The sequence below is a fragment of the Setaria viridis genome, chromosome 5 (assembly GCF_005286985.2).
Source record: "Setaria viridis chromosome 5, Setaria_viridis_v4.0, whole genome shotgun sequence".
Lineage (NCBI taxonomy): Eukaryota > Viridiplantae > Streptophyta > Magnoliopsida > Poales > Poaceae > Setaria > Setaria viridis.
In genome coordinates, this window is record NC_048267.2 from 44,634,959 (window position 1) to 44,658,457 (window position 23,499).

Sequence of the window (23,499 nt, forward strand, 5' to 3'; positions counted from 1 at the left end):
TAAGTTCACAAGTCGTCAAGTTCTCCTCCTCTTTTATTTTTTCTTTTATTTTCTGTTTTGGTTTTCAGAAATCGTTTTCAGGACGTTCCGACGGCTGCTAGCCTCTGCTACGATCCTACCCTAAACCCTAAGTTCACAAGTCGTCAAGTTCTCTTCCTCTTTTATTTTTTCTTTTATTTTCTGTTTTGCTTTTCAGAAAGCGTTTTCAGTGCGTTAACGCGAAATGCAGATGATGGAATTTGAAGAGGAGAAACCCTGGCAGAGGTGCAGAAACAGAAACTAGTAAATGGACGGACTCAAACTCTCGTCCACCTGAGCGCAGGCGGGGACAGACCCTTCGCTGTGCTTGAGCTGTGAAGCAGGGCAAGCTCCATCCATGGGGCGTGGTGAGTGAAACTTGACCCATCCCAAGGGCCAACTTGCCCTTTGGCCGCTCTGCAGTGGCCGTGCTTCTCGTGCTCCTGACCCGGGGCGCGCAAGCTGCGGCGACCTGCCTCCGATCGGGCTCTTCAGAGTCCTACTCCATCTCCTCCTCTCCAAATCTGAACAGTTGCCGGCAGCGGCGTTTGCCGGTGCCCCAACTGGCAACTGAAAGAACATCCAGGTCTTCAGCTGTTCAGAGTTTGTCCGGTCTTTCCCTTTTTCTCCTTTGCTTGCAAAGATCCTCCTTTTTCCTCTGTTGCAGAGCTGCTCTTCGGATTGACCAACTTCTAGTTCTACCCCACACAATCATCCTCTGAACCTGAAACTGCTTTTCAGGTGCACCGGAATTCAGAGCGCAGGAGCAACTGAAACTGTCAGATGGACAGATGAGTTCAAAGGGGAGAGGGAAAAAAAACGTCAAGCAAAGCAGAACAGGTTAGAGGTGTTTGGATCCTTGAGCTAAAGTTTAATCCGTGTCACATCGAATCTTCGGAGGCTAATTAGGAGAACTAAATATGAGTTAATTATAAAACTAATTACACAGATGGAGACTAATTCACGAGACGAATCTATTAAGCCTAATTAATCCATCATTAGCAAATGGTTACTGTAGCAGCACATTGTCAAATCATGACTAATTAGGCTTAAAAGATTCATCTCGCGAATTAACCTCCATATGTGCAATGAGTTTTGTAATTAGTCTATGTTTAATACTTCTAATTAATATCTAAACATTCGATGTGACAGGGACTAAACTTTAGTCCTGGAACCTTAGTTAGCTCGATTTACAAACACTAAATCACATTGCAACCATCGATGCAGTGACCACTAAATCTAAATCACACAAGGCTGCCTCTCGTACCTCCTGACAAATCTCGCTCTATATTGCTGCTGCATGTAAACTGGTCGTGCAAAAACTAATGCGTGATCCATCCATCCATGGATCGATGTAAAAGAAAACAAAAAAGAACATGAACAAATGCAGACGCAACAAACGCAAATGGCTCTGTGTCGTCTACCACGGCTTGAGGTCGTTCTCGAGCCCGGCGTCCCAGTCCAGCACCTTCTCCCCGGGCTCCAGGAACACGCCCTTGCCGTGCGGCAGCTTGCGCGCCAGCCCGTTGAGTATCTGGTCGAAGGCGTCCCCGGGCCTGGCGGGCTGGTGGAAGAGCAGCGCCTGCTTCACGGACGCGCCGGCGAGCAGCCGCTGCTTCCGGAGGATGTCCTCCAGCGGGATGGAGGTGAGGATGTTGTCGAGCCGCGGCACGTCGCGCTCCGCCACGAACACGCTGATCTCCTCCCAGGGGATGGCGTCCGCGAACGGCAGCACGATGTCGTCGGCGATGATCACCGGGATGCAGCCGAACACCACCGCCTCCACCAGCCGGGGGCTCCATGGCGCCCAACCCAGCGGGCACAGGCAGAAGATGGCGCGCTGCATGTCCTCGTAGTACGTCGACGGGTGCTCCGTCGAGATGTCGAACAGCGGGTTGTCCTTGAAGTTCTCCCACACCGACGCGCGCGCGCCCCTGCATCATCAGGTAAGGCCATGGTCAATCACGTTATCTACAAGCAGCTTAACTATTTGCATCAATGTTGGAACGGCAAGAAATTAAGCATGAAAAAACGTGGATTACCTCGCGTAGTAGCCGCCCTCGGGGTCGTTGCCCATGTCGTAGAAGAGGCCGCGGAAGTAGACGAAGATGGAGCGCGGCGTGCCGGGGTTGATCAGGTGCGCCTGCATCTTGTGCGGGTTGGCGTAGGGCGGGATGGTGATGGACCCGTCCTGCAGGCACACGTGGTTCCGCTGCCCGAACGTCTGCACCAGCGTCGCGCGCCGGAGCAGCGGCAGGATGCCCCTCTCCATCGCCCTCTCCTCCTGAAACCACAAGCCAAGTGCCAATCAGTTCACTATTTCTTTTCAGCTCTGCAGCCTGTCTCCGGCAACGCACACACACCTGGTAGTGGAAGCATGCGCCGAAGTCGTGGGGCGTGAGGAAGAAGTGGTCGGCGCCCTCGGTCCTGTTCCAGTAGGGCCACGTCGTGGCGACGTACTTGATGGCGCTGCGCATGATCCGCGGCGCCCGGAACGGGAGGGGGAACCCCTGCGGCGTGAGGTCGCAGGTGGTGTACGCGGGGGTGTAGAACCAGTCGGCCTCCTCGGGGTCCAGCGTACGCACCGCGCTGTTCAGCAAGAACTGGTGCATGAAGATCTCGGCGGCGAACATGTGGTGCAGACACCGGCTGTCCTTGGCCAGCAGCATCAGGTTGTACTTGCGAGGCATCTCGTACACGAACACCTTCAGCTTCCCCACCGGGTTGTCGTCAAGCACGCCGCCGGCGGCCCCTGCTCACATCGTTCGTTCATTCAGGTTAGTAAATCGTCTCGCATGCAGTTCTTTCTGCACAAGTACTGTTTGAATGTTAAGCTTTTATAACATGCTGTAATGATTTGAACTGTCTTGAGCAATGCAATGATCAGGGAATTCGCCCTAGTACCCTACATACTCTGAAAAGGTTCTTTCTTCAGGAATAAACGAATTCATGTAGCTGATATTATCAATATTCAATGCACTGTGCTAAAATATGCAGAGTGGTCAGATCTTTACAGAACAAGTTTCAGTACTAACAGGGTTTCAGATTTCAGAAAAGGCAAACACAGAGATGTTTCAGTTAATGATGCAAGAAATCACTAGTGATGGGTACAATTGTTGGTGGAGTCGTTGCTTTCGGCAGTCCACCAACCACGAAATTTGAACTTTAATCAATAAAATACCGATCCCTTTCAAGTGGTCTCTACTTTAACGATACGTTGTTCTTATCCCTTTCTTTATCGGTACTAATCTGGTCGTTAGCATGTCCGGTTCAAGGGAAAAAAAATCGTTTGAAAGCGCCAGTGGTCAGTTGAGTGAGTGGATGGCCACCGCTCGATCTAGCTGCCACTTATCCTTTCTTTATAGTTATACCACTTCAAGCTCTTGCATAGTTGCATTGCAGGCCCTAAAATGCAGCTAATTAAATTAAACCCAATCTTGCTGGTGCCGCGCCACACTACAGTAGTTCTCCCCGCAAGAGATGCCTATTCTGGAAGCTGTTGCTTCGTGGACGCGTGACTGCGAAGAAGATGGTACAGAGCTAGAGATCTGAACCATCATCCACACTGATGATGATGCGATGCAATGTAGGATCAGGGAAAGCTACGAAGCAAAGCAATGAAGCATGATGCAATGCAATGGCCGCTTCAAAACAATTGATGCAATGCAATGGTTTAAGCTTCACTTCAGCAACCAATTAATCTGTTGCAGAAAGCAATGCTAAGCAAGCACTGCTTGATCCATTGCAGACGCAGGCATTTTACTCCTACAGTAATGCTAGTGGTTACTAGTTGCTGGCTTGCTGCTACCAGAGCAGGTACAGCTCTGTACAGTTGGTGTGAGGGCAGCGGCCACATGGTGGATCACAGGGGCGCGAGCCGCACACGGCAGCCGGTTAGAGACAGCCACCACGATTGATTGATCCCAGAAGAGGCTGTTGATTCCCAGCTGCGTGCGCGGCGGTGGAAGCCAGAGCCAAGCGGCGTCCGCCGGGGGTAGGGAGGGACCATCGGAATGCGGTGGCAGCGAGCACGAAACCCGGATCAAAATCGAAGCGTGAGCTGTCGGGCGCACGGATCACAACCTCACAGGGCGGCGAGCCGCGAGCCAGCGCAACCAATTCCGTCCAAACCAGGCGGCGGCGGCGGCGGCGGCATTGCAGTTTGGAGGCGGCGGGACTGCCAAATCTGAATCTCGAGGGGGGCACCCTCGCGCGCCCGCCGGCCGCGAGCGAATTCAAAATCTAGGAGGAGGATGCGAAGCGGGCGGCGCGTACCTGAGATCCTTGCGCGCTCGTGCTGCTGCCGCTGCGGCGGCGCCGCCGCGGCGACGCAGGAGACGACGAGCAGAACCGCGGCGGCCGCCGCCGCGGCGGGCCACGGCCTCCGGCCCCGCCCCATTGGCCTTGATCCTGCCGCGGGCGCCGCCCCGGAGTTGACCGAATCAAGCAGCTAGCGGCTAGCGCTCTCCCCTCCTGCTCGTGCTGCCGCTGCGGCCGTGCGTGTGGAGCTCGAGCGCCGGGCGGCAGCGAAGTGGTGCCGGGATACTTGTCGCTGGGGAGCGCTTTGTCGTCGTCCTCCGCTGTGCCTGTGCTGGTAGGCTGTCGTTGTCAGGCCCCGATGGCGCGGCCCGTGGAGGGGAGGGGAGTAGTAGAATAGGAGGTGAGGAGGCGGGGTAGTCAAGGCCGCGGCGACGGCGAGCCAATGGAGGGGGTGCAGCTGCGGAATTGGAAGCGGAATCTGCTGCTGGTGCTCTCGCACGCACGCAGGCACGCAGGGAGAGAGCGAGCTGGCGGGGGAAGAAGAGGAGAAAAGAAAAAGGAAAAGGAGGAGAGGGTGCAGCGCAGCAGCTACATGGCTCGCACGCGGCGGGTGGCGTGATACGAAAACAAGGGGGGCGCGCGGGGCGACCCGACCGACCGGGTCCGCGTCCGAGGCCAAACCAATTGCTTCTTGCAAAGGCTTATCGGCTCGGCATGTGCTCGTGCTACGCAGTTGCTAGGAGCAGCAGGCAGGCCCAACTTGCGTCGCTAATCATGTGGCCAGGGCCAGGCTTGAGTAACCAAGTCACCCTACGCACCTGCGCTAATCATGTTTGCTTGCTACAGCGATGCAGCCTCCTTTTGGGTACCGTTCCTGCTGTATTTTTTTAATTGTAAAGTCTGATGAATAAAAGCGATAATGTTAGAGATGGGCTAACGATTTTTTTTTTATACGTTCGTAGAAATGAGCTGCACGCGTTGGAGCTGGACACACGACGCCCCTCGAGAGCCAAACCTTTGCTGTAAACACGAATCAGTGCAGCAAACCCTTGGCTCCCTGAGTAATCGAGTCAGCAGCCAGCACAGGCTACGGCGATCATGTTTAGATTCCATGGCCGCTAAGACAGGAACGTATTTTGAACGTAGTGCTGGACTGAAGCATCTTTGGAAATGGCTTTTAGATTCCATGTTTGTACATATACACATATCCAAACTAGATTGGCTACACGTGGTGGAAACAGCTCCTTTTCTTTTCTTTTCCTTTCTTTCTTTGGAAAAGCGCGCTTGATTGGATTTGATCAGCAACCTTGGCCGGCCGCGTCCAATCACGGAGAGGCGTGCCTTGCGGTCACCTGCTCGATCGGCTTCTCCTGCCGCGAGCGTGAGGCCGAGGTGTAAAGAGGAGAGACCAACTGACCGAGCAAAAGCTCACCACACAAAACAAAGAGAGAAATCACAAGAGGGAGTAGAGGAGAAGAAAAAGGTGTGCGCCTGGTTGGCCCGCCGTGCCGTTAGGTCGCGGTGGTTGGCCTGCTCACTCCAACGAACGACGAATAGCCTGCCGCCTCCGCCTCCGTGATTACGGGCTTGCTAGTTTATGCGAGGAGCCACGGCAACCCATCGTCTCGCCAGCCGCAGGTAATGGATTACGATCCTCACGACTCCTTCACAATCCAACTTAACCATATTTATTTTTAATTTAAAATTATATATTTCATAATCCAACTCAGTTCTATCTATTTTTAATTTAAAATTATATATTATCTTCGTCCTCCGCTAATAAGTAACGTTGGTTATTAGCAACGTTGGTTAGTTTAGTTCATTTTTTAGCTAGCCAACGTCAGGATGGAGAGAGTTCGATCCTTATTAAATCTTAAATTTGCTGGATTAAATTAAAATTTGCTAGGTTAAATTAAAGTACCCCACATGTGACGCCGATGGTGACGCGCTGCGGCGACGACCTGCTGCTTGCACAGCACGGGAGCTGCAGCTACGACAGCGGGGACGACGAGGAATCTTCACCCACGTTGCCCGCATGCAGATGCAGCGCGCGGCCGGCCGCTCCCTTCCGGCGCCTGCGGGGACGACTAATTTTTCTCTCTCGTTTTTTACCGTCCCCTGCGCCTGTGCAACGCGCACGGGCACGGCGCGGCGCCATTAACACCCTGTGCGTCGTGTCGGTGCATCCGGACTCTGGCCGTTAACGAACCCATCAACTCCATTCATGTAGTGGTACAACACGCGCGGCAGTTTTAAAACCAACAGGAAAAAAAAAAGTTTATGTACGGATCAGCATCACCCCACCTTATTCCACCACTCGTTGTCCTATATCCTTTCAGTTTTTAAAGCCTCTTTTCATTTCCTTTTTCTCTGCTTTATGTCATGCGCACCTACCTTTTCTTTTTTCTAAAAAAAAAAGTTTGCTGGCTTTCCGTCGGCTGGAAATTTTGTTACACGGAACTGAAGTTACAGCGGTTACAGCTGCAGTGACGTGCTAGTGTTTGGATATCAGCTAGTCGCAAACAAATGGCTAAAAAAAGCAACGCAAGTATCAATCTCTTGAATATTGGATGCTCGTTTGATTTCCTCAATGAACAATGGGGCACACTGGCTCTGCATTTTGTTCCGCTGGTGTGGACAGCGTGCCGGAACACACAAGGGCTGATGGAATGTCCTAATGTCAACAGCAGAGTCTAATTGTCATGTTTCGCATTAAAAAGAAGAGTATGATCTCTTTATTACGAAAGTATTTTTTTTGGGACGCCATAAAGTATAGTTAATTACTTAAAAAAATTAAAAAAAGAAAACTAGGTAACGGTGAAGGCATGCTCATATAGTCTTATGAAGTGATGCTATGACATGAAGGTCTCTGCAGTCTACATACAACAACGACATTAGGCTAAAAAACATCCATCACGATTAAGATTGATAGGTGACGATGCATTGATCTAGGAGTTCTCGTGACCATTCAGAACTCGTCAAGATTGTGACCGGGTAACGAGCGGAACTGACGCATAAAATGGACTGGGAATAGCGTGTATGTAGCCTCGCGCAAGTCAAGAGAGCAGGTGTAGGATATATTGTTTAAGATTTGTTTTGGTTATCGATCAAGTTCTAAACAAATAATTAGTAAAAGCATTATTACATTGGAAGCACGCAATCATCACTTAATATAGACAGTATATGACAGAAAATATACTATCTTCCGGGAAAATTAGGCGAGGATGAGGGAATACTCGTACGAAATGACGACGCTATCACAGCAACAACTCTTAACATCGATAGGTGTCAGTCTATTGATCCATTGGTAACCGCTTGTCAAGACTCAAGACCGTGACCGGGCAACAAGCACAAAAGTATGACACAATTTCAAGAACATAATGCGGACTTGGAATAGCTTAGCTTCGTGCAAGTCAAGAACAGGTTCAGGATGGATTGGTCTTGATCCGTGCAGTCTAGTTACAAAAATAGAGAGAGAGGTGAGAAATAGCCAAGAAGTTGGCCAAAAGAAGCGAAGTGATTGCGAGACAATGGGTATGAAATTAAAAGTTAAAAAAAAATCAAGTGCGGTGAGCGTGGATCGAACACGCGACCTTCAGATCTTCAGTCTGACGCTCTCCCAACTGAGCTATCCCCGCTATTGTTTAATTTTTCTGAAAGTATATTTATATTAATTATCTAATCTCACGCTTGGCGGACTAGGATAATGCACGTGGGCCGTTGTAAGATGTGCGCCCCTAGTTATGTTGTGGCCCATCGAGTCCATTGCTGCCACTTCTGCTGTCATTAGGCGGCCCAGTCCTTGGCAATCCGGGACCGTGACGGCTTCCTGGTTCCTGCAACTGAGAAAAGGAAGTAAAAACCATGGCAGGTATCGATCAAACCGCTTTTCTGATTTTGCCTGCCGCCAGACGGCCGGCCAGGTTTCTCCAGCGCCGACGCCGACGCCGGAGCCCAGGAAGCAAGGAACGTCGCCGATGACCCCGTGGACCGTGGTTACTGGTACGCATCGCATCGACTCTCTCCTCGGCTATTCTGCACGCGCCGCCTCTGTTTCCAGGCTCCAGTCCTCGGCACAGGCCGCGTTGCCGTTGCTGTTGCGAATTGGGAATTTGTGATCCCCTTCCTTCCCTCCGGGTATGTAGCATCTCACCTACCCCCGGTCTGCGTCGGTGCACCATCATCAACGTGAATCGTCGTAGGCCCGTAGCACGTCTCACCAGTTTCTTCGTCATGATAAACCTTGGACAACGGCCCCCTGTTGCGTCCTTCTCTCTCACCAAAAGCCTCGAATATGTCCATGCCTCTTTTGCCCTGCACAAATCTCTCTTTTGATTTGGATCTATGGACTGGCAACAGATTGATATGGATGTTTAATCCTTGCTTGTCACTGCACCAATAACACTCAGAATTCAGTACTGAAAAGCACAGCATTTTGCAGGTTCCTGGATTGGAGTTAACTTTATTTTCCCCTATGGTAAACCGGTAACAGCATATAATATAATACATACAGTATACTACAACAGCCATACATTACATTTGCCACCATCTAGGCTAACACTAAATAAAGGTCAAAATAGGCACTGTCATACAGGGAAAGCAGGCCACATTGCCTCAGAAAGAAGCATGAAGGAGCTTTACATTTAGCGGCTATGGCTTGGTTCACTCACCAGCATCATTGGCACTGATGCTAGAGGAGTAGTCTTGCACATTGCCTCTCTTGGTTCACTGGTATGGTCTACACAAGAACACTAGCCATGGGGATGATGCCATGCCACTATGCCTACCATGGCTTCAGATCACCCCGGGGGCCCTCGGTCCAGTTCAGCACCTTCTGCCCGGGCTTCAGGAACACGTCCTTGCCGTGCGGCAGCTTCCGCGCCAGTCCGTTCAGGATCTGGTGGAAGGCGTCACCGGGCTGGGCGGGCTGCGGGAACAGCATGGCCTGCTTCATTGATGGGTTCGCAAGCAACCTCTGCTTGCGAAGGATCACCTCCATCGGTATGGAGGTCAGGATGGTGTCCAGCTTGGGGACGTCATCCTCAGCCACAAAGACGCCGATTTCCTCCCATGGGATCGCGTCCGCAAAGGGAAGGACAATGTCGTCAGCAATGATCACCGGGATGCAGCCAAAGACCACAGCCTCCACCAAACGGGGGCTCCATGGGGCCCAGCCCAGTGGGCACAAGCAGAAGACGGCACGTTGCATGTCCTCATAATAAGTTGGTGGGTGGTCTGTCGAGATGTCGAATAGTGGGTTGTTCTTGAAGTTCTCCCATACTGATGCACGGGCGCCCCTGTGTTGCACATGGTAGGTTCATCAGGATGTCTTATTCACTGATTCATTAAGACTACTTGTCAGCTATATAATTTAGATGTGTACCTTGCATAGTAACCACCCTCAGGATCATTTGCAGTATCGTAGAATAAACCACGGAAATAGACAAAGATTGAACGAGGGGTTTCTGGGGGGACAAGGTGAGTTTTCATCTTCTGAGGAGGAGCAAATGGTGGGATGGTGATGGAGCCTTCCTTTAGGCAGACATGATCTTTCTGCCCAAAAGTTTGGACTAGAGTAGCACGGCGAAGCAATGGAAGGACTCCTCGCTCGATAGCCTTCTCTTCCTGAACAATGGGAACATTTGAATGCATATTAGAAGAATGGTCCTAGAATCAAACACGAATAGAATGATAAAACATTGTGTTATTGTTCAAACATATGAGGATTCATGGTTTATTGTTCCACAACTCACCTGGTAATGGAAGCATGCACCAAAGTCATGAGGCACAACAAAGAAATGATCTGCTCCCTCTGTCCTGTTCCAGTATGGCCAACGCTTGGAAATGAACTGAATTGCACTTCTCATTATCCTTGGAGACTTGAAGGGTAAGGGATGACCCCATGGGGTAAGGTCGCAAGTTGTATATACTGGAGTATAGAACCAATCAGCTTCTTCTGGATTTAAAGTCCGGATTGCACTAGACAATAGGAACCGGTGCATGAAGATCTCTGCAGCGAACATGTGGCTGAGGCATCTAGAATCCTTGGCCACCATCTTCTTGTTGTACTTGGTGGGCAACTCGTACACATATACCTTGAGCCTCCCAACAGGATCATCTTCTAGCACATCACCAGCACTTCCTGAATTTTGATCATGATTGCAATGAAAATGTGAGAATCATGTACTGTAATACCACAATCCTAATTCAATGGGACTCAAACAGGCATTCAAAAGCCATTCTTCTTTCCCATCAAAGCATAATCCAAGCTACACTAACCAATAGCCACAGCATACAAGTTACAAATTTTGATGAGCTACTGCCAAAGCATAACGAGTACTCTGCTAACCAGCAAACATAATTCTCTTGGTAAGATGCAGCTAAATATATATCACATAAAGTAAGGATTTTGAGAATCCCTGGTTGTTGTATCAAGGGTCCTGTAGTTCGATGTGCATAATTAGTGGAGTCCAATCCAAAGGGACCATTAAATTTGCTAATTTCTACAACCTGAAGTGCCCTTGCCGATCTAGTAATGCACAATGCCAGACTAGCCGCTACAGAAGTTTGATACTTGACAGTGTATCTAGTTTGGCTATACTTGGAGAAAGAATTCCAACTTCATTTATGCTCAGCCGCTCAGCATAGGCTAGTTCAGGATCATAATCCACCACAGAGCACGCAACCCAGAGTTCTTGCAGTGTGCACTGTTGAGCAGTGAGCTGAGCGCAGGAGCTAGTTCATTCAATCATGGAATAAAAAAAAAATGGGGAAAGCGTAGAGCCACTCGTGCCAGGAGGTAATGTAGCGGGAGATCTCGCCAACTACCCGCCCGCTCGCCTTCCCAAGTCCGCTTCATCGGATTCCCCTCACACTCACTAGCAGATCCACTGGAAGCACCAAAACGCGTTGACAAGCATGGATTCCCGGGATCAACAACCGACGGGCGCAAGCAATGCATAACTACACAATCCAGGCATGGCGCAGGCAAGACGGAAGGGAGGGGAAAGGGAGCAGCTCCGCGCCGCGTACCTTCGATCCGCTCGGTGTCCTGCGCCGCGACGACGGCGACGTGAGCGAAGGCGAGAAGCAAGGCGAGCGCCAGTGCCGGCGCCCGCGCGCCCCCCGTACCCATTAGCCGTCCGTCCGCCCGACACCCGCGGTGGCCGCCGCCCGCCGCACCTTCTCTCCACGCCCGGCGGCTCGGTCAGGAAGGACGGGGAGAGATCGAGAGAGACTCGAGAGGGTCGGGGAAGTGGCAGCGAGCTGCTAGTGGGATCGATGAGGGAGGCGGCGATGGTGGCTTGGCTTGCGGGGCGTCGCCGTCAGTGATGAGCTGTCGGTGGACAGCAGGTGGTGGGTGCCAGGTTCCCCTCAGCAGCGTATACGCACACGTACGGTGTACAGGCACGCGTCGTTTCGTTTTGACCTGTCACTGCCAGTCGCTGTTCTTTTTTTTTCCCCCAACCTAGCCCTACACTACCACTACTACAGGAGGAGTGATCGCGATTTGGCCTCTCTGTCACTATACGAATTTGCGACCCTGAATTTGCATCCGCAATACAAAGCCAAAGCGAAGCAAAGCAGGGCGTTCCAGCAACAAATCACACCTCCGAATGGCTCTGCTGCGAGTCAGTGAGCCAGGTTTTGGCAACTGACGGGACGGAGCGATCAAAATCAGGCCGCGGGAGACGCGGGGCCGGAACCAGGGTTATTATCACTAATCTCTCCTTTTTCCCTCTGCTAATCTAATCTGAATGACTAAATCCAGTCCAAATCCAGCCTTATTAACGACCGGCTGCAGCTGCGTCTCATTTCCTTCCTTTCTTTCTTCTTCCATTTGGCGCCAACTACTCGCAGCTCGTGCCATTAAGAGGCTGTCGGTGTGGGGCAGCAGCTCCCGGTAGTTAGGCTAGGTTGTCCCCCTCGTCGTCTTCCCCAACTCGCTAGGGTTAGGCCACGCACCGCACGGCGGGGCAGGACTGCAGGAGAATGCATCTCCTTCTTCATCTTCTTCCACGTTCGTTGACCCCACGGACCATTGACGCCTCACCGGATTTTTTTTTTGTCGCCGCCGAGTACTGTTTGCACCTGGAAAACAAGCTTGGAATAGGTGACGCGTACAAACACAGCCCCATGGATTACCTATCTTTCTGGTGTTCGTCGACATCTCTCGATCAAATGCAGGTGCAGGGTAATGATACTGTTCCATTATTTCTTCTTCTTTCTCTTTCTGTATGACGTGTTATGATTTCAAATGGTCAAAAAAAAATTTAACTATACCAACAGTTAGTTTTGAGTCAAACTATATGCATGTTTAGTGCAGTGCATAGAGGTTGATTCATATTTCATAAATATTTTAGTACAATCTAACGATTTTGCAGCAATTGATAACAGCTGATGACATCTTGGTCCGAAAAAAAAAGCGCTGATGTTGACTCTTTCTAATCCATCTAGTCTAGCCTCCTGTTTGAGGCCTTGTTTAGTTCCCAAATTGGGAGTGGCAAAGTTTGCATTTTGCCATAAATGTGCAACTGTAGCATTTCGTTTGTATTTGTGAATTATTATCCAAACATTGACTAATTAGGCTCAAAAGATTCGTCTCGCAAAGTACAACAAAACTGTGCAATTAGTTTTTGATTTCGTCTACATTTAGTACTCCATGCATGTACCGCAAGTTTGATGTGATGGGGAATCTTCTTTTTGAATAGTGCTAAAGTTGGGAAAAAGGGGAACTAAACAAGGCCTGAAGTTACAGTACCAACCAACAATCTTTCTCTAGGTTACTGTACTCACATCACAACTTGCTGGAACATTCCTTGGGAACTCAGCAACATTCAGACAAAGACCACAACAGCGACATGATCTTTCTTATCACTGATCCGCAAATCAGACAGGCTTCCAGATGATCTTTGCTTCAAACAGCAGTTTCACGTTTATCACCCGATTTGCTTAGAGACAAATAAAAATGGAACCAGAATCAACCGGGTCATGCAGCACAAACACGATGGAGGATGGGCAAGACGAGGCGATTGCATCTGCAGTATGGCTATTGGCAGTGCAGGAGGATATTGAAATGAGATCAAGCATTCAGCATGAGTAAAATCTTGTAAATTTCGATTATGATATCCACATATGATTGACAAGGCTGACATTCTCATCACCTAATAAAAGAGGGAAAAAGAAGAAGAAGAAGAAATGAAGATATATAGTATAGCAGCTATAGGTAAAGAACATACAAAAATGTACATTTGGCTTCAGGTCAGCACTATGCAGCCATGGTAATTCAAAGGCGCATGTATATTATCATGTCCTCAAATCTTGCTTTTTCCAAAAAGTTCTAGAATTATGCCAGATGCTACCAAGGCTTCAGGTCACCCGGTGGTCCAGCGGTCCAGTTCAGGACCCTCTGCCCGGGCTTGAGGAAGACGTTGTCACCGTGCGGGAGCTTGCGCGCGAGCCCGTTCAGGATCTGGTGGAATGCATCTCCCGCCTGAGCAGGCTGGGGGAACAGCATGGCCTGCTTCATCGACGGGTTGGCGAGAAGTCTTTGCTTCCTCAGTATAACATCTGTGGGAATGGACGTTAGGATGCTGTCCAGCTTCGGAACATCCTCCTCGGCAACAAACACACCGATCTCCTCCCAAGGGATGGCGTCCGCGAAGGGCAGAACAATGTCATCAGCAATGATCACCGGGATGCAGCCGAAGACCACGGCTTCCACCAGCCTCGGACTCCATGGTGCCCAGCCCAATGGGCATAAGCAGAACACGGAACGCTGCATATCTTCATAGTAGGTCGGCGGGTGATCCGTCGAGATGTCAAAGAGCGGGTTGTTCTTGAAGTTCTCCCAGACAGACGCACGAGCACCTCTGTAAAGAAAATGCATATCATCAGAGGTCAAATCCAGGATGCAATGGGATGGAAGAAGAACAAGAGGCAGATATAGAGGTGTTGACTCTATCACTTGTAGACATAGAGATGATTTACCTTGCATAGTAACCACCCTCCGGATCGTTGCTGGTGTCGTAGAACAGACCACGGAAGTACACAAAGATGGATCGAGGCGTGTCTGGGGGGATAAGGTGAGCCTGCATTTTCTGGGGAGGCGCAAATGGTGGGATTGTGATGGATCCGTCCTTCAGGCAGACATGGTTCTTCTGTCCAAACGTCTGAACCAGTGTCGCACGCTGAAGCAAGGGAAGGATCCCCCGTCCAATTGCTTTCTCTTCCTGAAACAATGGAGGTATGCTCGTTACAGAAAGATCAAGACAATGAAACAGCCAGTAACAGAAGGCATCAATCAGAAGTATGGCAAGTGGTTACTATTAGGTGGTTAGTTTACCATGAATCTGAATATAAACATGACATCTTACAGTAAATCACAATATGGGACATGTTTCGTTCACAAGGGACGAAGAACATGTGGAGCCTGAATTAATTTATTCGAGAGTAGTTTATCAACTAGAATGAATACTGGAACAAGCATCTAGATATCCCATTGCCCCCATGTTCTGTGCCGCAATTAGATATGTCCCAGTTGTTCCCAACGCTGGAATTTTGTACTAAACTATTATAGCTTTACATCTAATCTTCATTAGTACAAGGATAAATTAATGCATGCGACAGCTACTTAATGTACTAGTGATTGTACCTGATAGTGGAAGCAAGCACCAAAGTCATGTGGTGTGACAAAGAAATGGTCTGCGCCCTCTGATCTATTCCAGTAAGGCCAGTTCGTGGCAATCAGCTCAATTGCGCTGCGCATCATTCGAGGAGACTTGAAGGGCAAAGGAAGACCCGAAGGAGTCAGATCACATGTTGTGTATACAGGCGTGTAGAACCAATCTGCTTCCTCAGGATTAAAAGTTCGAACAGCGCTTGACAACAGGAACCGATGCATAAAGATCTCAGCGGCAAACATGTGGTTCAGGCACCTGGGATCCTTCTTCAGGAGTTTCTTGTTGTATTTGCTGGGGAGATCATAGACATAGACCTTGAGCCTCCCAACAGGGTTATCTTCTAACACATCACCAGCACTTCCTGCATTTTTATCGGACACAGCATTAGGACTTGCACAGAAGTGGGGAAAAGAATACACTTGGTTTTAGAACCATGCTAGGAATGACAGGATCATATAGCACATTGATCCGAAGCAAACTATGCTAGCTAAGCCATCAATAGGTCTAAAGTGAATTTTGCGCCTTTGCAAAACTGAATGAAGGATGACATTTGACTGCTCTGTGAGTACGATCCTGTTTGTCTAAGCTTGAGGAACGAGCTGCCATGAGAAACCACTGAAAGAGGTAAACTAAGCATCAAACTGAATTCTACATTTTCCACAGCAGACAAATACAAAGTGCATCAGTCAAGCACAAAATCTAAAGCCCTTTTAGTGAGTGGTAGTGGATGTTCAAGAAATGTAATTTTTAACTGAATAAGCCAGAACCAGATCAAATAACCATGAACCTAAAGCCAAAGGATACACCTGCATCTGCATTCAATCTATCTGTAACCTATTACTCCATTAGCATATCAGATGGGGATCAAACTTGGGATTCAGAGACCTGATAGAGTGATAGATAAAGCTGACATACTTATAATTAGTAGCAGATGTATTACAGACAACCAGCTAGGTAAAACAAGCAGCTTGAGTTCGACAAACTGACAAGAATGTGCCTATCAAGATCAGAAGCGAGACGGAAACGAGCACAAGAAAAGGAATGGTCCCTCACCTGAGATCCTCTCTGTCTGGTGGCCCTGCTGCACCGCCTGGGCCTCAGCTCCAAGGAAGAGCGCTGCAACAAGAATGGCGATGGCCAAGGCCCGCCGCCTCATCTTCTTCTCGATCCCTCCCCACAAGCCTCCTCCCAGCGAGCACCCGATGTGTGTGTCTCTAGTCTCTACTCTCCTCTCCTTCTTCGGCGACCCTCTCCCTGTCCGCTCTTATGAGCCAGCCAATCCCCAGGGGTAATTAAAGAAGAGATCCCGGCCAAGGGGAAGCTTTTCCGCCAATTTTTCTCCTACCAAGCAGCGTTTGGTGGGGAGCCGAGAAGGTGAGCGGTGGCTTTCCTAGGCTTCCTTCCTCCTTCCTCCAACACACACCAGCTTCAGGAAGAAATAGAGGTCATGTTCTCTCCTTACTTGGAAGGAAGAAAGGGATGACTGAGAAAGGAGGGTAGGAAGGCTGTCCGCGGCTGATTCTTCTTTCTTTTGCTACTCCCCTACTACTATATGCTAATGCATCTCCCGGCCCCTTTTCCTCCTGCTTTCCTAATCTTTTTCCTCACACCAATGATGAGCTGTAATCCTGCCCCCTCTAATAACTAATTAGATTAGTGTAATAAACTAATGTAATTGTGGTACATGAATGGATGTTTGGTGAGGGGTTTACCTCGGCATCAGATGTCAGGTTTCTTTCTCTTTCCTTTCACCAAACTTGGACTGGACCTCTCACTTGTCTTATACCTTAATAAAACGTCAAACCTTGGTTTCTTCACTCCTTTTTAACTAGTTACCGATAGAACCTCGCGTCTGTGTCATGGTGTTTAGTATTCTGCCCCTGAGTCCTGTTCTTTTCTTCCTTTTCTCCCCCCACTGGCAATCATTTTTTTCCGTATTATAAATTGTGCTGATTGGGATTGTTCCTTTGCACATGGGGCACCCATGATCATTCACTGTCATGGGCTCATGTCTCATGAGGGTTTTTTTTGGACAAACAATTCGAGCCAAGGAATCTGGTTCAATGCTTTCCTTCTGTTTATTGAGGGAAATTAATTTTTTAAAAAAGAAAACAGAAAGCATTGGTGCTTGTTGACGGCATTGCGGATTTGGGGGAAAAGAGATTAGCAAGCTACTTACTGGTACTATCTGGAGGGGCCAGGGGTTTGGTACACGTTTATCAGTAGGGTTCAATAATTTCTAAGCAAGATCCAATCGGGACCCAACATACCAGAAATTGTACCACGCCTCGTGTTCTTCAACAGCATACCTATGCGATCAAAGGAAAATGCCCTCTTCTTGTTAGGGCACCCGCAATGGATGCCGTTAGGCTCTCTACAAGGTTCCACGTAGGAGAAAGAAGGTAGGAGAGAAGGTGCTCTCGCTTAAGCCAACGACGTTCTATAACACACAATTCAACACTCGTGGGCCCAACAATGCTGTCATCATCCCTTTCCTCTCTCCCTGCCTCGATCGCCAGGATATCGTCACCATGGCAATCGGCTGGTGAGTCAGGGTGGGCAGGTGCTACGACCGGTGAGAGGGAGGATGGCACCTGGGGCATCGCTCGGCCACCGCCTACTGTCCGAGCCAGCCTGCCGGCGTCAGCGCTATAGGTCACCACTTCACTGACTGGGGCGGAGCTCGGCATCCCGGCCAACCGGGGAGAACGTGCAGCGAGGAGAGGGTTTCCAATGCCGGCGAGGTGGCCGAGGCACGGAACCGGGCTGCCGGAGCATGGCCGATGCCGCGGACAGCCTCCGTCGGGGGCGGCACGCGACTCCCCCTCCCTCCAATCCAGCACCGGCTCTGCAGCGCACGGGGCTGGCTTGCTAGCGGCGTGCTCCGGAGCTCAAGTTCGCGCGTCGAGCCGCACGCCTTTCATGCCACGGCCGCGGCGAGGGGCATGAAGGGCGGGCTGCGGCTACCGCTGTGGGGCGACACCGGCAGGGGGAGAGAGGAGAGGGCGGGCCGCGGCCGCTGGCGTGGGGCAAGGCGGCACAGGGCTGGAGCGGGGAGAATGGGAGGCGGTAGCCCGTGCTGCAGAGCGCGCTGGCGGCGGGGTGACGGGAGGTAGCGGCCTGTGAAGCAGAGGGAGTTGGCCCGCTGGCTTGGGGAATGGGCGGTCGGAGGTGCGTGCGTGTGCTGGCTACCGGCGTGGTGGGGAAGATGGAGAAGAGGGGAAGAGAGAGAGGAAGAGGAGGAGAGGACAAGGATGATTAAAAATATCGTGACACTTGGGTCCTAGTACAGTTAGAAATAAATGTTATAGTGTGTCCGTTGACATGTCAACGGTCTCACAGGTCGTCTCATGCAATACCACGTAGGATTTTTGATAATGTGGAGGAGAGAGCGAGGAGAGAGAAAGAGGTCGTTGTTTCGTGAAATAACTGTCTCATAAGCTAAATTGTAGGACTACGAGATAACTCAACAACCATTGTACGAGTTATTGTTGCTATGCAACTTATAATATTTATTTTTTCATATGCACAAATTAAAGAATTATATAGTTCTACCAGACAACTTATAAAACAACCCATTGTACGGGTTGCCTGTTGAGTCGTCTCAAAATTACGTATCAATGCATGAGATCGACTATTAGATAACACCAATGTACTCGTCCTTATAAGGAGACTCTAGTAGAGAGCAGACAAGTTGTACCTATACCTAATCTAATATGGACAAGTTATAGAGAGCAGACTCTCCGTAACTCTTGCGGGTGCCCTTAACTGCTCCGAATTGTCCCAAAGAAAAAAAGATAAAGCTGGGCGCGCAGTGCCGGGGATCGTTTCGCTCGTTGGCAGCGTTTCTTGGATTTGCGATCCTCCCGTTCGAGCAGAATCGCGGTTTTGTCTGCATGATGAGGAAATCGGGTTCTGTCATGGTGACAGGATCGAAGAGCCCATGGTAGGGTAGGAGCACGACGCGATCGAAATGGACGTGTGCATGTGCTCCTCCGATCTCCACATGCTCCGATGATCTAGCTTTGACTTTCCGGCGAACATTGGTAGGGTAGGTCGCTGCGGCAGACAACGACATGCCCTGCACTACGCGGCTAGCGTCGGTGGCGTATGAACAGGCCGTCGTTGCCTCGTTGGCTCCTCCCCAACCCTCTTCTCGGAACATGGGATTGCACGCATCAATTTTTGAGCCTGTTCCTCCAAAATCTCAACTTTAGCACTATGCAAAAAGAAGATTCTTCATTACATCAAACTTGCGGTACATGCATGGAGTACATTATGAAATCAAAAACTAATTGCACAGTTTGATTGTGCTTTACGAGACGAATCTTTTGAGCCTAATTAGTCAATATTTGAACAATAATTTACAAATACAAACGAAATACTACAGTATGCTACAGAACTGGCGCGGTGATAAGACCTGAGGGATCGGTCAACTGCGACCCGCGTCAGTTGAGGATGGCGACAAAGTTCATCCGCCGCCGGTAAGTCAACTCCACGGCGCCAGGGGGGTGTCGCCGTGTCGGAATGTGATGTTCAGAACCTGAAAACAAAGGGATCTGCGCAGACCGTGAGATTTTTTGCTCGCGCAGAGGGAGACCGGCCGCGGTCGGGCAGAGCGCCGCCAACCCAACGCCCGGCCGCGCCGTACCAAACGCGGCGGCGGCGGCGCGTCGGTACGGGCGGCGGTGGGAACTGGCGGACGCGTCTTGCGATCCGGGGTGATCTAGCACGCACGGTGACCACGTGATGGCCAGCGCGGCGGTCTGGCGGACGCGGACTCGCTCGGGACGCGTCGGTCCGGCCGGAGCGGAGACCCCACCTAAAAGCACCGACGCGGCGCGGCCGTTGTTAATTATAGGATTGCGCCGCCGGCGATGGATAGTTAAGCTAATCCTCGGGACTCGGTTTGGCCGGCAGCCCTTGACTTGGTCGACGGGGAGGAACGGACAAGGGAGGAAGACGAGTACCAGTAGATGTTCCGTTCCGTTCCGAGCTACTGCCAGCAACGACTCGTTTTCGTCGTGCTTGCGTGTTCCCGTGCCTCTGACTCCGATGGATGCAGGAGCATACTGCCCGTGTCGTTTCCGCTGCCTGTTTCGTTTTGGCTATCGCAAGGTTTTTCTAGCATTTGACGCGCCATTTTCAGTTGGTGAAACAATGGATCAGTGTACAGCTGCGAAGTATGAGAGAGAGAGAGCAGCTGTGCAGATTAGAGAGAGAAGAGAGGACCGAAACGATCGCTGGATGTATCAATCCTCTTGGGCCTGTGTGGCGTACGGTCCAGTAATCCTGGCCTGTTACTCAAATGGGCCTTAATCTACATCGGTGTCGAGATGGGCTTGGCGACGTTGTCTCCATTTCCCCGGCCCCGGGCCATGCCGTCACGTCGACTCGAAGTTGTCAACAAAAGGCAGCGGGGCCTCACGCCCAAGATATTTATTATTCATCGCGCGGCTCGCTCATTACTGCAATTGCCCATCCGATTGTTGACGGCAGTTCGCGGTTGGAGGAAATGAACCGGGCCTGATCGCTTCAGCTTATTTGGTCAGCTTATCAGTCACCAAACAATATTTTTCTCTCACAACAAATCAGCCATTTCAACTTTTCAACCGACTTATAAGCTGAAGCGAACAGACTCACGATTGGGACCTGACCCCAATCGTCTTGGCGAAATGGCAAAGCACATGGCCCGGACTTCCTCGGGTCCGCGCGCGCAGCTCGTGATCACGCACCTTGTCATTGGTCGAGCTGGAAACCCGGAGCGACGGTACGGCGACGTGTCCTGTGATCCTGTCCTGCGCACGCAGGAGCAGGACCCCCCGCCGGGCCGGCGAGCTCCGAGGCACGTCACGGCACGGCCATCAATGATCGACGGGCGGACGGATGGTCCCTGCGAGACGTGCTGCCACTGCCAGTGAGCGGGCGACACGACACCGCGCGCGCCGCAGCGGTGTGCTCCTCCTCCCCCCTCCGGGTCCCCGTCCCGGGGGGGAAGATGGGAACAACACGACAGCCACGTCGCCATCCAATGTCTCGGGCGCCAGGAAAAACGCGCGCAAGAGAACAAAGCCGCGGCTCCAGCCTCCAGCCCTCCCTTCCTCCCTCCCTCCCAGGTGAGCGAGTCGAGTCGTCGGTCGCTCCAGCCCCATCGTCCTCGTCCACACAAGCTGCTGCTAGCAGCCCGCTTCATTAGCTTCCCCGTCCGCCCTCGAGTACTCGTATGCGGCGGCGCCACGCCACTGGCTCTCGCTGCTGCTAGATCGAGGAGGAGTGAGGAGGGAGGAGATCGACATGGCGAGCGCGGGAGGTGGGGCTGCGGGGGAAGGGGAGTGGCTCAAGGTCGCCGAGCTCAGGGCCGTGGTCCAGGCGCAGGACCCCCGCGCCAAGGTCAGTGACGACGACCTCCTCAATCTCTGATTCCTAACGATAATAGGTCGAGGCACCGCATGGGTCGCCAAGGATTGCAAGCAGCTCGTAGCACCAGTCGGCAACCCCGGCCTCTCGTCTGCCCGATTCGTGCTCGCCAGTATCTACTCCGTAGTTCCTTAGCCTGCTGCTTGCTCCGTCCTGTCTGGATGCATAATTTGCTGGCATAATTTACTCCCAGAGAATCATCACTTGCCAAGCTGCCCATGGTTGTCTACCGGCACTCCAGCAGGGGGTTGGGAGACACATGGACTGCCCCTTCTCTCTTCTGCGCACCGTTTAGGAACTATGCTGTATGCTTAAACCGTTTTGATCCTGCGTAAACAAACGTCAAAAGTGGCGTAATCTTACCACGATTTTTATATGGTTTCTGTCGACATCAACGTGATCAAACTGCAAAGTTTGACGGCCAGGCGTGTGTGTATTGGTGACCGCATCCATATGGCAAGTAAAGAAAGACCAGAGATCATTTTCTCAGCGTCTCCTGGTAGATCTCCTTTTTGCAACTGCAGCAGTTCCGGCAGCCACATCTTTTGAAGCCAGTGGTAATGAATTCATTCACTGAAGCGAATCTGCTGCATCTGAATGTATCCACCAGGAGGTGGACAACCTGACGCTGCGGAGGTTCCTGCGCGCGCGCGACCACAGCGTGGACAAGGCCGCCGCCATGTTCATCAAGTTCCTCAAGTGGCGGAGGGAGGCGGTGCCCGACGGCTTCGTGCCGGAGGAGCGGGTGCGGAGGGAGCTCGCGCAGGATAAGGCCTGGATGGGCGGCGTCGACAGGGCCGGCCGCCCCATCCTCGTCGGCTTCCTGGCAAGGCACTACTCCGCCGAACGCGACATGGCAGAGTACAAGAGTATGCGATCTCATCTGGAGTTGGCTTGGAAATGCAGCGCATTCGATTCGATTGAAACCATTGACTGTAGAGTCACGCTTGTTGTTGTTCTTCTTCTCCGCCTGCAGGTTTTGTTGTCTACTTCTTCGACAAGATCTGTGCCAGGTAATGACTTGTGCTCAGCTGATTGTGTAAACACACTCCATCTCTGCCCGGCAATGGAAATTTACACGCACTTCATCAGCTGATTGCCAGCAGATGTGGTATAACATGCTCACACTGTATGTCTTGCACTAGATTATCTTAACCTGTGGAGCAAATTAATGAACACGCAGGATCCCCAGAGGTCAGGAGAAGTTCCTGGCCATCATCGATCTTAAGGGCTGGGGGTACGCGAACTGCGACGTCAGGGCGTACATTGCTTCCATAGAGATTATGCAGGTCCGTTGTTTCTGTTTCTGCCTACGCTCAATCGGACGTCCACTCAAAACCTGTCCTGCACGATCAGATAATCGACATGATACAAGCAACTGCGCAATGACCACATAGATTCTCCTGGATCATGCAGAACTACTACCCGGAGCGGCTCGGCAAGGCGCTGATGATCAATGTGCCCTACATCTTCATGAAGGTGTGGAAGACGATGATCTACCCGTTCATCGACACCAACACCAGGGACAAGGTGAGCCGGCCTTCCCCGATTCAGCCATCGATATGACGGCACTAGCTGCTTCTATGAAGAGGAGGAAACTGTAACTCATTTGCGCCGCGATGTGGTTGCAGTTCGTTTTCGTGGAGGACAAGGACCAGCACGAGACGCTGCGCAAGGAGATCGACGAGAGCCAGCTCCCGGAGTTCCTTGGCGGGAAGATGCCTCTGGTCTCCCTCAAGGACTATGTCCAGCAGCCTGAATCCGTTTAGGCGCACACGTCGGTAATAATCTCCATTAGCGGTTTGGTGCGCAAAGCATGAACCTCTCTCTGGGTACAGAAGGGAGGAAGATGGCCTCTAACTACTAGCCCTGCAACTGCAATGCAACAATGGCGTACCTGTAAAGTGCGGCTCTGTCTGCTAGCGTTGTGTACAGCTGCTCCAATCAGCGTTGACCGAGGTCAGTGATCAGCATAACTGCAGCTGACATTGTCTGTACCCTATGGCTGGGCGCCTGGGCTATAAGAAAATGAAATGAAACTATCGGGGTGTTTGGGAGGAGGGGACTAGATTTTAGCTCCCGTCATATTGAATATTTGGACACTAATTAGGAGTATTAAATC

General features: G+C 51.0%; 4 protein-coding genes and 1 non-coding gene across 5 annotated transcripts; 1 reads left to right on the plus strand and 4 right to left on the minus strand.

The window, feature by feature from the left end:
• Positions 1-1,164: 1,164 nt before the first annotated feature.
• On the minus strand, positions 1,165-4,982 carry LOC117858151 (probable glucuronosyltransferase Os01g0926400). Its single transcript, XM_034741164.2, has 4 exons — positions 4,294-4,982; positions 2,382-2,770; positions 2,061-2,302; positions 1,165-1,952 (listed from the first exon to the last, which is right to left on the minus strand). Exons 1-4 carry the CDS (start codon positions 4,415-4,417, stop codon positions 1,439-1,441), a joined length of 1,269 nt encoding a protein of 422 aa, XP_034597055.1. The 5' UTR covers positions 4,418-4,982; the 3' UTR covers positions 1,165-1,438.
• A 2,861-nt stretch (positions 4,983-7,843) lies between these two features.
• On the minus strand, positions 7,844-7,916 carry TRNAF-GAA (transfer RNA phenylalanine (anticodon GAA)). The gene has a single exon. It is a non-coding gene; the product is annotated as a tRNA-Phe (tRNA).
• Positions 7,917-8,711: 795 nt separating this feature from the next.
• LOC117858774 (probable glucuronosyltransferase Os01g0926600) lies at positions 8,712-11,652 on the minus strand. The gene is made up of 4 exons (XM_034741902.2): positions 11,311-11,652; positions 10,032-10,420; positions 9,662-9,903; positions 8,712-9,575 (listed from the first exon to the last, which is right to left on the minus strand). The coding sequence occupies exons 1-4, from the start codon at positions 11,411-11,413 to the stop codon at positions 9,062-9,064; spliced, it is 1,248 nt and encodes a 415-aa protein (XP_034597793.1). The 5' UTR covers positions 11,414-11,652; the 3' UTR covers positions 8,712-9,061.
• A 1,722-nt stretch (positions 11,653-13,374) lies between these two features.
• On the minus strand, positions 13,375-16,493 carry LOC117858352 (probable glucuronosyltransferase Os01g0926700). Its single transcript, XM_034741410.2, has 4 exons — positions 16,014-16,493; positions 14,933-15,321; positions 14,269-14,510; positions 13,375-14,150 (listed from the first exon to the last, which is right to left on the minus strand). The coding sequence occupies exons 1-4, from the start codon at positions 16,114-16,116 to the stop codon at positions 13,637-13,639; spliced, it is 1,248 nt and encodes a 415-aa protein (XP_034597301.1). The 5' UTR covers positions 16,117-16,493; the 3' UTR covers positions 13,375-13,636.
• A 4,525-nt stretch (positions 16,494-21,018) lies between these two features.
• LOC117857728 (CRAL-TRIO domain-containing protein YKL091C) lies at positions 21,019-23,483 on the plus strand. The gene is made up of 6 exons (XM_034740556.2): positions 21,019-21,350; positions 21,988-22,246; positions 22,354-22,390; positions 22,561-22,666; positions 22,794-22,907; positions 23,009-23,483. The coding sequence occupies exons 1-6, from the start codon at positions 21,255-21,257 to the stop codon at positions 23,144-23,146; spliced, it is 750 nt and encodes a 249-aa protein (XP_034596447.1). The 5' UTR covers positions 21,019-21,254; the 3' UTR covers positions 23,147-23,483.
• The last annotated feature ends 16 nt before the right edge of the window (positions 23,484-23,499 follow it).